This window comes from Lindgomyces ingoldianus (assembly GCF_010093535.1).
Source record: "Lindgomyces ingoldianus strain ATCC 200398 unplaced genomic scaffold BDR25scaffold_49, whole genome shotgun sequence".
Classification (NCBI taxonomy): Eukaryota; Fungi; Ascomycota; class Dothideomycetes; order Pleosporales; family Lindgomycetaceae; genus Lindgomyces; species Lindgomyces ingoldianus.
In genome coordinates this window covers 6079-21448 of record NW_022985210.1, presented here as the reverse complement: position 1 = coordinate 21448, position 15370 = coordinate 6079, and the positions used below count along the sequence as shown (strand labels likewise).

General features: G+C 39.7%; 4 protein-coding genes across 4 annotated transcripts; 2 read left to right on the top strand and 2 right to left on the bottom strand.

Annotated features, from left to right (window-relative positions):
• Nucleotides 1-359: 359 nt before the first annotated feature.
• Nucleotides 360-2006, bottom strand: BDR25DRAFT_346857 (uncharacterized protein). Its single transcript, XM_033694196.1, has 3 exons — nucleotides 1576-2006; nucleotides 1016-1523; nucleotides 360-962 (listed from the first exon to the last, which is right to left on the bottom strand). The coding sequence occupies exons 1-3, from the start codon at nucleotides 1861-1863 to the stop codon at nucleotides 493-495; spliced, it is 1266 nt and encodes a 421-aa protein (XP_033540872.1). The 5' UTR covers nucleotides 1864-2006; the 3' UTR covers nucleotides 360-492.
• Nucleotides 2007-2532: 526 nt separating this feature from the next.
• BDR25DRAFT_346856 (actin-like ATPase domain-containing protein) lies at nucleotides 2533-4663 on the top strand. The gene is made up of 7 exons (XM_033694195.1): nucleotides 2533-2820; nucleotides 2874-3300; nucleotides 3359-3457; nucleotides 3511-3622; nucleotides 3673-3922; nucleotides 3982-4105; nucleotides 4167-4663. Exons 1-7 carry the CDS (start codon nucleotides 2705-2707, stop codon nucleotides 4266-4268), a joined length of 1230 nt encoding a protein of 409 aa, XP_033540871.1. The 5' UTR covers nucleotides 2533-2704; the 3' UTR covers nucleotides 4269-4663.
• A 2977-nt stretch (nucleotides 4664-7640) lies between these two features.
• Nucleotides 7641-8113, top strand: BDR25DRAFT_319451 (uncharacterized protein; the record flags this gene model as incomplete). The annotated part of the gene is made up of 3 exons (XM_033691828.1): nucleotides 7641-7661; nucleotides 7719-7860; nucleotides 7914-8113. 3 exons carry the CDS (start codon nucleotides 7641-7643, stop codon nucleotides 8111-8113), a joined length of 363 nt encoding a protein of 120 aa, XP_033540870.1.
• Nucleotides 8114-8499: 386 nt separating this feature from the next.
• BDR25DRAFT_361948 (uncharacterized protein) lies at nucleotides 8500-9305 on the bottom strand (the record flags this gene model as incomplete). Its single annotated transcript, XM_033696516.1, has 7 exons — nucleotides 8500-8564; nucleotides 8622-8667; nucleotides 8738-8770; nucleotides 8807-8867; nucleotides 8908-9054; nucleotides 9087-9130; nucleotides 9210-9305. The coding sequence occupies 7 exons, from the start codon at nucleotides 9303-9305 to the stop codon at nucleotides 8500-8502; spliced, it is 492 nt and encodes a 163-aa protein (XP_033540869.1).
• Nucleotides 9306-15370: the final 6065 nt, after the last annotated feature.

Genomic DNA, 15370 nt, shown 5'->3' with positions numbered 1-15370 from the left:
AGCAACAGACTGTAAAGATGGGATAGTAGATAGCACGGATAGCACTGAGAGCAAGGTTTCGGAGAAAGATAGGAGTGTATTGTAAGAGAGACGAATCGCTGCCAAGCCTCGCTTGTCAGGATTCATGCTTATATACGAAGCACGGTCATGTGAGGCCATACTAGCCCGTTCTGGGACCTCCGGCCTTACAAAAACTAAAGTTAATACATTTAATTATATAAGAATTCTAGTGTAGAAGTGTGGTAAGCGTTCTACTAAGCTTATAGGCGATATTTAGACGGTAACTAGCTTTTTACAAGGTATAATATCTAGAGTTTAATTTTAGATTCTAGAAAATAATCTAACAATTAATAAGGCTCCTAGAGTAACTTGAATCGTGTAGAATAATAACAAGTGGAGACAAACTTGATAAAAACCCACGAGCCTAGCTTGCTGATAAGGTGATAAGTAGTATCCCATTACGTGATGTCAGCCCCATCTTCCTGCTTAACACTAAGGGAAAGGGCCTAAGATGACTTCTGTGTCAGACAAATGTACCGGGTTGTCATCTAATCTTCCCTGTAAACCGCTACCCTTCAGAACACCACCAAAAGCTACGACATAGTCCTCTCGAGAGTCGACGAAAGACTTGTAGCCGGCAGTGCCGATGACTTGGACGTGGCTCGGATCAAGCAGCAAGTCACCCCCTTGAGCCCATTCATACTCAGTCTTGCTGCTGCTAAACATGATAGCCAGATTGAGTGCGCTTTCACAGATTGGAAGGAGCGAAGCTTTCACGTCTTTGGAGGCATTGTTTTTGTCCAGACTGGGAAGCCACCCGCTTGGCATAAACGGAGTGAGCTTATTCGCGATGACCGTTATAATTCCTTCGATTCGAGCCTGCCGTTGAAGGCCCTGGGTATCCCAAGACTTTCCAATAAGGCAAGTGCGAACGCGCCATTCCGCCACGTCTTCTAAAGAGACTTCGGATCTGGTTAGCAAAACAGTCAACAGAGCTTAAATTCTCTATACATACCCGATTTATGGCTATACAAATTGCGATAGAATCGATTCAAGTAAGCGTCTGTGTCCGCATCAAATCCGAAATACGTCTTCTCGTTGAAGCAGTGCTTGTGGAGACCTCGGGCGATCATTTTCATCACCCAGAAGTCTTTCGCCTCGTCACTCAAGCGAGAATACCTTGGATCCTTGACGTGAGCATTTCGATTTACGCAATATTTTTTGACTAGTTGCAAGATGTCAAATCGGAGCCTCTGAAACCGTCTCTGAATGTCTTCGTCATCGAGGCCCGACGGTCCAAGTCCGTTCTCGAGAATCACACTTTGCAGCCTTCTAACCTTACTATCGCTTATACGAAATCTCCCCGCAATGGCATTCTTCTCGCTGGTAGCTTTCTGGAGATCTTCCCCTAGAGCTAGATTTTCCGATTTCAACTTTTCAAGATCTTTTTCGAGTCTGGCAATCTGAGCGTCTTGAGACGCTAATCTCGCCACATCCTCTGGGGGTAGTATATCCGTGCTAGGCTGAGTCAATAGCGGTTAGCAACGTTCTTACGACTTAGGGGAGGATTCCTACTGCGGAATGAGCTGTCAGAGTATACTTCTCTAAGGAAGAGTGCACTTCCTCTGCAAGCGCCTTTCGGAAAGAGGGTAGGTGAGCGTCCAGCTCCTCTTGAATTGTTATGGAAACGTCTAGAATATCATGCCTGCTGAGATCTGGATCTGAAATTCTACCGGCGTACTGGCTCCCGAGTGCTCTTGAGTTTGTTGCTCTCCTATTATACCTTCCTTGTCCGATCTCGTAGTTCGAATTTCGGCGCCAAGAACTCTCTATGAACTCTCTGGTTCTTTGACTTGAGGACATGGTTTCGACGATGTAAGTTAGACTGATGCCGACTCGCGAAGGCCCTCAAGATATTCCTGTGAGTTGCGATGTTTTGGCCTGTACGAAGGTAGAGAAAGCAAGGAGATGAGAAGCTGCTTCTTGCTCAACCTTGGACGGCACAGTCTCCACTTAGTCCACCAACATGATACTCACCGCCTGTTTAGATCGAGACAAGCGCAGCCTTTCATATGCGTTTTCGAGGGTGTCCACCAGTCACGGACCACCAACGTTAGCTATCAGGGAAGATGAAGGACGTGAGCATGGACGAATGGGCTCCTCCGCCAAGCATCAATACCCGCCTTCTATCGAGGCGGCGTCAAACATCTCATTTGTGCATAAGGACATGCCTTTTCCGGCGGCTGCAATTACGAAAGGTACCTCGTTCGCATCAATCATTTTCTTATTCCGGCGATTACAATCTTGGCACATTTCAGCCTTGGGGCTCGTTCATCTATCTCGAACTTTGATTAGTTTAGACGGAGGTTCTCTGGCACAAGCCTATTCGGATTGGTCCATCCTGGAGAGCCACTGTACATGGTGTGTGTATCTCCCGAGAGTAGTTTCCTTTACTCCTTAGTCCATGCGCTTCCGCGGATTTAGCTACTTATGACACTCGGAAGGCTTGAGCAGGCGCTGCGGCTGTGGAAACGATCCCAAATATCCTTTGTTGTGCAGGATGCGGTCCTTCTAGCACGAGCCTGCGAATATCACAGATGCAATATATTTGAACCTCTGACCGCAACGAGAGCAAGCCATTACTTTATCAATCTCCCGCTACCGCACGCACTTTGAGTTCTCTTTCTTTGTGCAAATCATAGACATGGATTCGCGGACCAAGGATCGGCTATCGGAAGCACTAAGCAAGATGAGCCTCCTGGGAGACGATGACTCTGATCGGATGGTGATCGCACTTGACTTCGGCACAACGTACAGCGGGTATGTCTTAGTTCCCCTATACGACCTGTACTAAGCCTTAAATGTTAAATTAGAATCGCGTACGCGTTTTCCTCTAAACCTGACGAAGTTCACTGCGTAACTGAGTGGCCTGGAAGCTCCAAGACAGTACCAAAGGCACCTACAGTCCTGAAGTACCAGAATAGAAATGAATTCAAGTGGGGTTATGAGCTCGATCGTACTGCGGAAGAAAAAATTGTTGGCATCAAGTTGCTCCTCGATCCCGATCAGAAACGACCCCTTTTCGACACCGCCGGGGCTGCAGCAACGAAAGCTGAAATTGCGAAGTTAGGAAAACCCCCGGCAGATATTGCAAGCGATTACATTGCTGCAATTTACAAACATGCACTGAAGGTGATTTATGGGAAGGTGCCGAAAGCATATCTTGATATGCTGGACAAGTACTTTGTACTCTCTGTGCCGGCTGTTTGGTCAGATAAGGCAAAGGATGCCACGCTTCGAGTATGGCCCTCTTATATCTAAGCCTATTGGAGCCTGGATACTAATATGCCCTGCGCAGGCAGCCCGTAATGCGGGGATCTCACCGATTGAGTTAATCAAAGAGCCTGAGGCTGCCGCAATGTACACACTGCACTACCTCAAGCATCAGGGCATGGAGGTAAGGGCTTTACGATCATCTTTTGCTCAAATTTTGATTAATGAAATGCATAGGTAGGGGACGCTATCACGATTTGCGATGCAGGAGGTGGTACTGTTGATCTTGTTTCCTACGAGATACTCAATCTTGATCCTTTGGAGCTAAAGGAACTGGTTCCGTCCACTGGTAAGTTCGTTAAACATTGCATCTAACGTCGGTAAACTTAAATATTATAGGCGGTATTGCAGGGTCATTGATGATTAACAAGAGATTTGAGAACTGGGTTAAGGACATGGTGGGTGAACGCACGTTCCTCGATCTCAAAGAAACAGATGCATATCGTCGAGCTATGAAAGACTTTGATGAGACCATCAAGCCATCTTTCCGGGGAAAGAATGACGAGACTGCATACGTCAATTTCCCAATGGCGAAGATTAAAGACAACTCGTCCAAAGGAATCAAGTCGAATACATTGACACTCTCTGTGTAAGTTCTTCGTTGTGCGACAACCTTAGAAGTTCCTAGCCACTTATCGATTTATATAGCCCCGACATGGAAGACATATTTCAACCAGTCTTTGAGGAGATTGACAAGTTGGTAACTCACCAGGTGAACGAGGTTCGCCTCAAGCGCATGTCGTCTGGTCATCCAAAGGGCGCAGCAATCAAAGTATATTTCCCCGCCACCATTATTTTGACTTCAACTGGGTAGTTGACAATGATATGCTTAGGCGATATTTCTGGTTGGAGGCTTTGGAGAGAGCCTCTACCTCAAGGAAAATCTAGCGGCAACGCACACAGGAACACAGGTCATCCAGCCTAATGGCGCGTAAGTGAAGTCCCATCCAGGGCTTCCAACGGGCCGTACTACGGTCCGTACAAAGTGAACCGTAACGGTCACGTGTTCAGTACGAACGTACTGAGTTCGTGAGCCGCACCGTACGGTTAATGATGCCCTAGGTACGGTACGTAGTACGGATCGTATTACCCTTTTAGGAAGTTTTTATAGCGATTCTGGAGGAGTAGGAGGACTCTGGTGAGCAGGAGGTCTGCGGGGAGAGCTTCTAGAGCTCTGATTAGCTGAAAGTTTCGCAAGGGCGCTCAAATCTCTTTCTAAGGGGTTTAATCTATCCATCTGCGGTCTGTTGTCTCAAAAATGCCTATTACAGACTATTTTCCATTGCAGAGTTATCTATCTACGCGTCTTGCCGCCTTACAGGCCTCATCTAGTCAATTAGATCCCTCCGTTGTCCATTTTGCGCAGTCTCGTAGGCTGCAGAAGTCGAAAGCCCTCTACACTGCGTCTCCTGCCTCATCCCGCGATAGTACACTGTCTGTGGCTAAAGATTAATCGCAGCAGTTCCTAGAGGACCGCAATTATAACGCTAGCGTTAAGTTTACAATTAATTAGAATAATATATAGCTATTAGACTTAAAACAGGCGTTGCCCTTAGCGCAATTAGGTTACTAAGTAAAGAACAAGACTACCTTGCAAGGCAATTGTACGCCGTTAAAGGTGTGGGCTCATGGCGCGGATATAACGCTCCTAGAGGAGCAGGGCAAGGTAATCCGCCTCTGGCTCTGCCGTCAGTGTCATGAGCAGGGCTCTCGAGGCGCTGCAAAGGTGGTGGATGGCTATAACTATATTGTTCAGCACCTACTAAGGGAGCATAAAGTTAACGTTAATGGAGAGCTCTTACCTAATAGCGTACAGCTACCGCAGCACCCATGGGAGGCAGCTAGAGGAGCAGCAGGCTTGTCGCGGGGGTTATCTCATACACCATAGCAGGAGGGTCCTCTGCGCAGTGCCCTAGTTAACTAGGTTATAGTGCAGGATTAGTTGTTTAAAAAGGCTATTTTATTAGAGACCTGTAGTCTTATTAGCTAAAATTGCATAGATCTTCTTGCTGCCCTACTACATTCTACCACCACGCTCTCTAAGGATATCCACACTGCACTTATGCAGCAAAAGAAGGAGATTTAAATAATACTAATTACTACGCTGTTAAAAATTGCGCTAAGCGTAGATATATAGTGTTCTAGAAACTACTTTTCCTTCCTTGCAGTAGTTGCTCACTTTGTTAGTATGCGCGCACAGGCCACTATTGTGAGAACTCTGTAACTAACAATAGCCAGATGCCTTACACGCTTAGCAAGACCTCTTAATTAGCTTTAAAAACCTATACAGTAACTATACTAGCAGTGCGCAAGCCTCTAAGATAGCTGCTGTTATTAATAAGTACAATATTGCGTTAAAATTTAGCTGCTTTGTTAGAGATAACACGTTAAATAATAACAATAAGCTTATCTAAAGCCTTAATAAGAAGCTTAACCTGCTGTACAAGCTTAATAGACAGCACTAAATCTGCTGCGCTGCCTATATAATCTAGGTAGTTGTTAAAGCTATTATATACAGCAAAGGCGTTATAAAATTTAAGCAGGAGCTTGCTAGAGCTGCTCTACGCGATTAATTTAAGCTATACAGAAAGCGTAGAGTTGTTAGACAACTCTATAACTTTGTAAACAGCATGCTAGCATTACATAAGCGCATAAGGCTTTTTAAGACTCTCTAAATTAACATTATAAAGGAGGACTTAATTTAGCAGTTCAGCACGCTTAATCTAGTGCGCGATGGCAGAGTACGCTAGCACTTAGTTTACCTTATGCTATTACGCTGTTACAAGCTTAGAGAGGCTATTAGTTGCTTCTAACAGTAATAAAGAGGCTCTTTTAATGCTAATAAGGAGACTTAACAAGCTAGCTTTAATGCCCTAGCAGATCTTATTACTAAAGATAATTAGAATAAGATTAAGCGCCTTAAGGACTTTTTAGAGAAGTTCTATTAAATAATAAAAAGACTTAAGGGCTAGGGCTTATCTAGCTTACTATAGAGGACTATAACAGAGCTTTAGTGCCTCTAAATCTACCTTAATTAAATAAGAGTAATTACTGCTAACAAGCTAAGCAACTTGTACCTTAAAAACGCTATTAAGTTTAGCTATTAAAAGCTTACTACTTACTAGGGTAAACTAATCCTTAATCTGCTAGTCTTATACTACATAGTTGCTACTATCCTTAACTCTTAATTATGCTTACTTTAGTTTTAAGATTACTAGCAGCATTACAAGAGCTAGGTAGATAAGGTAACTAGGTTAATAGAGACAATCTTTAACTAGTATTTAAATGCTAAGGATAAGCATAAGGTTAAAGATAAGCTATTATCTCCTAGGCGTTGTAAGCTACTAGGTGGTGACTATTACAACAACAATTACAAGGCTTGCCTCTCTGTTAACCTCTCTCTTATAATAAATTAGCGCTTACATAAGTGTAAGAAGGCGTTAAATAAGCTGCAGCTCTACTATAACTCTATAAGAGCTAATTACTACAAAGATCACCTCTCACTACACAGAGAACCCCTATAATAGTGGCTTACTAGAGGCAAAACAGCCTATCCTATCCTCTTTAAGATTGCCCTTAATTTCCTTACTATCCTAGCTACTAGTTGCAAGTGTGAGAGGTGTTTTAGCGCAGCTAGTTGTACAGTAACTGACAATTAAGGCTTACTAAAAAGTGCGACAATTAAGGCTATTTAACTCTAGAAGAACTAGCTATAGCACAAGGTAGTGAGCAGCAAGCTTTTAGACCTCTCTGCTCTTGTTACTAGGGAGAATTAGTTATCTTATGGTTAATTAGACCTTAATCTTGCGTCTCTAGAGACCTATAATCTCAGCCGTTTCGACTAGAGTACGGCGTACTTTAATCGAATCGTACTACTCGTACAGATCACGTGAGCCGTAACAGTTACGATACGTACACCTACCTCTCCTCCTCCCTGTCGTACGAACGTACCCAAAATCTCACCCGTACAGGCCTCAAAATCGCCCAATCGTACAGTACTACGCCTCGTTGGAAGCCCTGGTCCCATCAAAAGGCATCTTTATTCACAAAGCTAACAGAAAGGGAAGTTGGTCCGCTATTGTAAAGTAAGTATAACGCCGAGACTTGTGGCGCAAAGTATTTTGTTACTCACACGTTCAACCTTTAGAGGAGCGGCGCTGAGCAAACTCCCCCGTCAAGTCGCAGTTCTATCCAGCGTTGCAGAGACCCACTACGGCGTGGAGTCTCGATCTATATGGGAAGAAGATGAACATTCAGGCCAACCAAAGGTGTGGGACACCCACGAGAGCATATACCGCGTAGACAAGATGACCTGGTTCATCAACAAGGTTTGTCAATGGATACTTGACTGCTACTAGATTGGCAGAGGGACTAACCCATTCTAGGGGGATGACCTCGAGCGCGACCGAGCTATTACGCATCCGTTCTACCGAACGTTCGACCTAGATATGGATGATGACGATTACATCATTTACACTGAACTGATGATGTGCGCATCAGACAGAGCTCCCAAATACCCGGGGAAATGTGTGTCTTCGCTCCTGTGTCATCGAAACCCTGTGCTGATTTATATCTTCTAGCCGTCCAACGTAATTCTAAACTCCGTGTCGATCTCAGCGACATACCCAAAGACCAATTCAAGAAAGTTTCTGGGCGCGACGGTCCTCACTTGAAACTCAACTATAAGCTCCTGGTGAAGGTTGAAGGAGCTCGATTAGTGTTCGCCTTTGAATGCGCGGGCAAGGAATATGCAAGTGTTGAGGCTGATTTCGGTGCGTAAGCTAATTGGGATTCACTTTGCATCTATGAGATACTCGCACCACAAAGCGAGTCCTCAACGAGTGAGTTGTGCAATTCAATTTCCATTGCGGCCAATACAATCTTTCAATAGGTTGGGTTAGGCTACTCCAAGGACATGCGGATGGCGCTGAACCTATGTACACTAAGTATGATGTTAAATGACACCTAGAACATGTACAGTATGGCGTTTACTTCTCCATCATACAAACATACTCTCCATACATACATAGAATCTAGCGGGAAAATGATACCAGCCCAAGTGTCTTATATCTTCAGAAGAGAGACTTGGACATACTCGAAGCAAAGCAAGTCCCCACCAATATCCATGACGTAGCCCACCGTAACATTCAGAACTAGATCCACCATCTAGAGGACATGTGTGAGCGTGGTAACATCTCCAGGATGACCAGAGTAATTTGCTAAAGACGAGTCTGGGCACGGCATATCCATTGAGATCAAATAACCATTGTCAGGGATGTTTTATCCACCCATATCAGTCAGGCGTGTGGTACGGTTCTTAGACTTCCATACCCACTAGAGTCGGTTGAGATTCGTGTGGTAGAGGAAAAAGAGGGGCTCTCCAGGGCTTGCTACAATATCCAACATCTGAAAGGATTAGTAAGAGTGTGAGCTGGTCCTGAGAAAGAAGACAGACCGACCTACCCACCTACACCAGCGTAGCCAGGTGTATGGGGCCAGGAAGAGAAGCAGGGGAATGCGGGCGTGTATTTCTCCTCAGCCATGCATTAGTCGAGATACGTGGAATTCGCCCACATGAAAGAACTTGCGCTGAACTCGCGATAGCTGCAATAGTTCGTCTTGGTGTACTTTGGGCCAATATCTAATGTCATGTTTACGAACAGACCGTCGGTAATGCAAGCGTAGTCACTAGTTTTCATAGAGACACCATTGCCGCCGAAACTAGTATCGGGATCGAGGGCATCTGCATCGACGAAGTGGTCCGAGTTGGCTTCTTCGTCTCAGTACGGCTGAGTACCTGTATAGTTATATTCAGTTTTTAAAAGATACTCGTGTGTATACATGAAGTGTTGATGTGACGGAAGAAATTAGCCCACGTGGTGGATGTAGTTTGACTGATTCAAATGTGTCCAGGTAAGATCGTCCCATCCCGAGACTGCGTCTGCAACAAGGCCCTTTGCTAGGGAATTCATGAGGCAAAGCTTAGCTTTAATGTAGGTGGCCTTGTTAGCATTGGTGAGAGTAGTCCTGCCACCACTGCTAGCGAACTCTTAAGGGAAGGTGTTAATTTCTTACCACGATTTACGTTGTGATTTCGTAGTGCAAGTAGAGTCACGGCTTGCCAATTGTGAATGAGGGGCGCTAGCTACTAAACAGTTAATTGTAATCAACGCAAGAAATGAATGTGTGAAATACACTGTACTAAGAGAGTAGAAACAAGTAAAGAATAAATGCTAAACAAAATAAAGTGAATGCATACTGTGGAGTCGCGGAAAGAGAAATCAGTTGGCAGAATATATGCCCTCTTCTCTGTGAGAATAACTAGCAGCACGTTCCATGGCTACGAGTGCAAGTTACGAATATTCCACGATTTCTATGGGGGAGATGGGAGTCATGCCCCTAGGAGTATTCGACGGAACCTTGCAAGTTGAGCAGCGCCCTGCTACTCTAGAAGAATCTAGTATCCTGCCCCGGAGTGAAGAAGTTCAATTTGTGAAGAAACCCAGTAGTTCTCTGTTCTAAACCTAGAAAGAAGTTAGAACAGAAAGAGGAGCTAAAAGCATACTTGAATCCAGGTACGTAAGCTAATCACCTGTACAGAGTACGTCACAAGTAGCAGGGTCCCTGTTTGATTTACAACGGCCCACCAGCTTGGGATTCTTCCAAGAGTATGTGCAGAAACGTTTACGTTTCAAACAAGTACTGGAAGGCCGTCTACAGTCTACCCCGACTGACCTAACGCAGCTTGTACAGTCGCCTACCAAAAGTCATTAGCCGCCTAGCAATCCGAGCTCTGCAGGGGTATAGTTATCCTATTAGGGAAGGAGGTTACTTAGTTAATTATTAACTAAATTTAAAGATTTTTATTTTTATATAAAGCTTATATATAGGCCTGTCTTTTAGTGCTATGCTTAGTTAATAGTAAGTTAATTTACCTTTATTTTAGATAACTTTCTTTATGCGCTTTAGCTAACTAAGAATACACTTTCTATAATTAGCTAGTGTAATTTTTGCCTACTTTTTTTTTAAAGATATCTACTATTTGCTTATAAGTAGTAATATATTCTTATTACTTTAAAATATAGAGCTTTATAATCTACTAAAAGTTTTTAATTAGGTTTAAATTAGAACTTTATAGAAGCTAATTTATCTATATTATGCTATAGTTATCTATATACTTTTAAGTAGCCTTGCAGTGTAAATAGGTGCTCTATCCTGCATCTATATGCTAATACCGCGTTCCTCTGTAAGCTGCTAATAAAATAGGATACTAACATTATGTAGAATTTAGTAGTATTTACTAGCATTATTACACTTACTTTTCTTATTAATAAACAGCTTTAATTTAAAATTAAGAAAAATTACACTAAATATAGAAACTGTAGTCCTTTTAGACTTAAAAGTAAGCTTTAGGTACTAACTCTTATATACTTTTCTATGCTACTAATGTATATATAGAGGTGTAGTGTCTAATCTAACTTTAAATGTTACTTTATTATAAAAGGCTACGCAAGCTATGTTTTTTACTTTATTATATTAATAAGTTTAAGTAAATTAGAGTTACTTTTCTTTATATATAGCTAATAACTAAGGCTTGTAATATAAGTAGAAAGTATAGTTGTCAGATTTGCGCACCTACTGTCAAGACAGGAGGAACGCTTGACAAAAGCTGCTACATAGTACGAGCAATAAGCTCGAACAGTATGTTGCTGCAAATTGCAGCATTTTGCAAGCTAGTCGCGCATAGGGCAAGTGCGCGAGGGACTTAGATCAGCAAAACAAAAAGCTAAGCAACACAAGTAGAGCAGAAAAAGGATTAATAAATAAAGACAATTAATATAATTAATTAATTATTCTATACATTATATCTAAACTTATTATTTATCTTAGGAAGCCTAGAAACAGTGCTTTAATTTAATAATTAAGAGTCTTAGTGCCTCTATTAATACAAAATAGCCACCCAGCCTCCTTAAGACGCGACAGTCGTCCTTCGAGACCACACTGACTACAGAGCCTAGATGATGCAGCTGCAATTAAGATGTGTAGCGCACAGCATCTGGCCGCAAGTGGATTCTAAGTTAACTATCTAAATAATCTCTAAACTAAGAGCTCTAGAGATGCTGCTAATAGCTAAGTTTTTACTAGCCTCTAACATTAAAACGCCTACGCACCTAAATAAGCTATTAATAAGCAGTGTTAGAGCTTTTAAAGAAGCTATTAAATACTATAAGATTAAGGCTAACAAGTATAAGAGTAATAGACATAATTATAAAAAAGAGCAATTAAGCTTCTAACAGATTATTGTCTTTATCTAGTTAATAGTTAGCCTGCATCTGCAGTGTACATGCTGTTCCCTAGATTAACTACTTAGACAGTAGATTATAAACCTTAAAGCTATAGTAAGTGTTAACAACTAATTTAAATAAAAATGCGTGTGTAACTAATATAATGCATCCCTAAAGCTGCTAAGAAACACAAGCATATAAGACCTGTAGCTAGCAGAGTATGACTACGCTGCTACAGAAGCAGAGACACAAAATGTTCTAAAAACAACGCAGTTTAATGCTGTAGCAAAGGACTTTCTAACTACTATAAATAAAGTTGCCCCTTATTAGTCTACAACCTTTTAGAAAAGTAGATAGTTTACACTAAACATAAATTAAAAAGAAATAATAAAGCGCTTTTAAAAACATATAATGTTAAATTATCTAATACATATAAAAAAGCATAAAGCTGCCTTTATAATAAATAACTTATTATACTTTACTAAAAGTAGAAAGACTACCTAAAGCACAAATAAAGACGCCTGTAGTGCAGAAGTTGTAATGTTAAGAAAACAGAGTAGACCTTAACATTAATATTATTAAGAAGATAATAGGAAGTTATCTTTAAGCTAGAAACCTGCTAAAATAAAAGGCACTAAATATCCTGTATATAGACACATCTATGCACTAAAGGACTGCTTCTATGTCTATCTAGATAGAGCACTAGACTAGTAGATGCTAAATAAGAGAGTTAAAGAGCTTATAGCATTAAAGCATAAGCATAACTTAGAATTTTAAAGCCTACTAAGAGAGTAGTGTAGACATAATTTAAAAATACTAATCCTAAAGAGTTTACATACACTTACACTAAAGATATAAGAAGACTAACTTAAAAGCTAGAAAGTATTAAAAATTAAGGCAGCTACATTGCTAGCTATAGTTAATTTAAACTAGAATAGATATCTGCTAAGAGAATTATTTATCCTTAACTTAAGCTTAACATGCTATATTATAAATAATCTTAATTAGATTTATAACTATTATTTACTAACACTAAAAGACTTTATCTAGTCTAGAAACTTTTATATATAGATTTAAAGCTATAAATTAATTACACTAAGCTTAAAAAGTAAGTATAGAACATATAGTTAAGCATATAGTCTTATACTACATAATGCTACACTGTGCCTAGACCTGCTGTGCAACCTAGTCTTGTTCTACCTACTGCAATAAAAAGGAATCTAGTAGGACATATAAGCAGAGCTAACTGCTTTAAAGGCCCTAGACAGGATAATAATTAAAGATTTTACAGAGATCTATAGCTAATAGGTGTTAGAGTACTATCTACTATAAAAGGGCTTATATTATACACATATAATTAACACAAGAACTAAACATAGTCTATAAAAGGCATTAGTAGAGCTATAGCATAAGCGTCTAGGACACCTTAGACTAGCTACACTTTAACACCTTATATAGTAAGCTAAAAGAGTGCAAATTAAAGAAATTACAACAGTCTAATGTAACTTATATAGTAAAGCTAAGATATAATAATAAATTAGCTGCACACTATAAATTAGTAATAGTAGACCTAGTAAAAGACTGTTAATTAATTTCTATGCATATAAAGCATAGAGCATTATAAAAGAGTAGAGTTAAATGCTAATTACTAATAAGTATTCTAGCCTCTAGTAAGACCTCTACTTTAAGAATAATAAGCCTACTAAATTAATTATTAAAGCTTTTATAATCTTTATCCTCTTTTTAAAGAACTATTATAACATTACTATAAAAGTTATTAAAGCTAATAATAAGATTATAATAGTAAAACTAGAGGTAGAACACTAGCTAGCATTGCATAGAATAACTATTAAGCCTTTAGCACTAGATACACAAGCCTAGAACAGAGAAGCTAAACGCTTAGAAGGTGTAAATAAGAAGAAGTTACAGGCTATGCAACTAGATGCTAACCTACTATAGAATATATAGCTATACATTACTAGAGCCAGCGTATACCTATACAATTAGACGCTAAACTATGCAAACAACTAAAAGACACTATACAAGATCTTCTTTACACAAGTAGCTCTAAATAATAAAGTTATTATGTTAATTTAAAAGCTAAGCCTTACACATTTAAAAGCCTATAGCTGTAAAGCATTTATAATAACTAATAACACACATTAGAATAAATCTAGGCTACAGAGGCTAGACCTAAAGGCGTAGATTAGATATCTAGTTAGGTACTAATTATTAAACATTTACTATGTATAGATACTACTGCTAGTAAAAGTAATCTATACACATAATGTTATTTTTAATAAACACTTAATCTTTAGTAGTAAGCCTAAAGACCTAATAGATAACTTTATGTATAACATAGTAAAAAAAATTACTATATATATTAAAATAATTAAGCTTCTAACACTTAGTTATTAGCTAGAGACAGAGTTATTTTATAAAGATAACACTATAGATAATACATTAAATTTTAATAAAGTAGACCTACTAGGCTACTATTAAGAAAAGAAGATTAGAGATAACTATCTATCTTCTCTAAACACTCTGCCACCTGCAGCATTGCTTATGTAGTTAATAGCTAAAGCAGCACTAAAGCTAAGCTAAATAGAGTTGTTAAAGACTATACTATAGGCTGCAGCCTTTATAGCTAGCATAAGATCTAAAAGTGTAGAAAAGTATAGCAGTAAGACACTAGATAAAGTAGCATTAATAAGAATGCTATTTAAAAGAAAGACACTTTATAAAAGCTAGCTGCTACTTCTGCTATTAACTTAAAAGCAACTAGAGAAGCACTCTCTACATAAGATGTTTAAGGTAGCAGAAAGAACGCACCTAGATAGTTATTAGATAATAAAATTCTAGACAGAGGTCTAGATAAAGCTAATTAAGGCAGCTAGACAGCAGATTCTAGATTGTATGTAGGTGTACACCTACAAGCTTAACAAGCACTATAGATTATAAAGATGTAAGGTGCAACTAGTAGTCTATAGTAATTAACAGAGAAACATTACTACATAAGATACCTACGCTGCCACCCTAGCAAAACGCTTATTTTAAATGCTAATAGCAATATCTACACACTTTAACTTAGAGCTTAAACAATACAACATAACTAACGCGTTTGTACATGCAGTAATTAACTGCAATATCTACATGCAGATGCTAAGAGGCTATTAGAAACTAGGTATAATACTAAAGCTTTAAAAAGCACTATATAGCTTATAAATTTTTTCTCTACTCTAGCAACACTATTTTATAACAACTTTTAAAGGCCTTAAGTTTTTAGCTATCCTACATAAACTCTACTATATAACTAAAGCTAGAATATTTGTCTTTTTCTACGTAGACAACTTTATTGTTGCGTACAGAAAAGGCTTTAAAGTAGATGCACAGCGTGTAGTAGACTAGTTATAAGAGAAGTATACCTTAACAAAAGGTAAAAACCTATAATAGTTTCTAGGAGTTAAGATTATTAGAAATTAACAGCAATAAATAATTTAGCTATTATAGGCCTTATATATTAACAAGATAGCTAGGCTAGCTAACAGAAAGAACCTGCAGCATGCTACACCTATAAGTAGGATTAAACTTATGCTGCAATCTAGTTTTGCAACCCTATTAGAGGTAAATTAATATTAGTAGAAGATTAGATCTCTGCTCTTTACAGCAGTTACTATAAGACTAGACTGTAACGATTCTACGAATCGTTCCATCTCGGGTCGCTCGGATCCTATCCGAAGGGTCCCCGTATC

Coding starts and splice junctions, on each gene's coding strand:
- BDR25DRAFT_346857 (XM_033694196.1), bottom strand. CDS start 1,863: ATGTCCTCAAGTCAAAGAACCAGAGAGTTCATAGAGAGTTCTTGGCGC. Junction 1,524..1,575: donor CTCTGACAGCTCATTCCGCA/GTAGGAATCCTC, acceptor CTATTGACTCAG/CCTAGCACGGATATACTACC. Junction 963..1,015: donor TTTGTATAGCCATAAATCGG/GTATGTATAGAG, acceptor CCAGATCCGAAG/TCTCTTTAGAAGACGTGGCG.
- BDR25DRAFT_346856 (XM_033694195.1), top strand. CDS start 2,705: ATGGATTCGCGGACCAAGGATCGGCTATCGGAAGCACTAAGCAAGATG. Junction 2,821..2,873: donor TTCGGCACAACGTACAGCGG/GTATGTCTTAGT, acceptor ATGTTAAATTAG/AATCGCGTACGCGTTTTCCT. Junction 3,458..3,510: donor TCAAGCATCAGGGCATGGAG/GTAAGGGCTTTA, acceptor TGAAATGCATAG/GTAGGGGACGCTATCACGAT.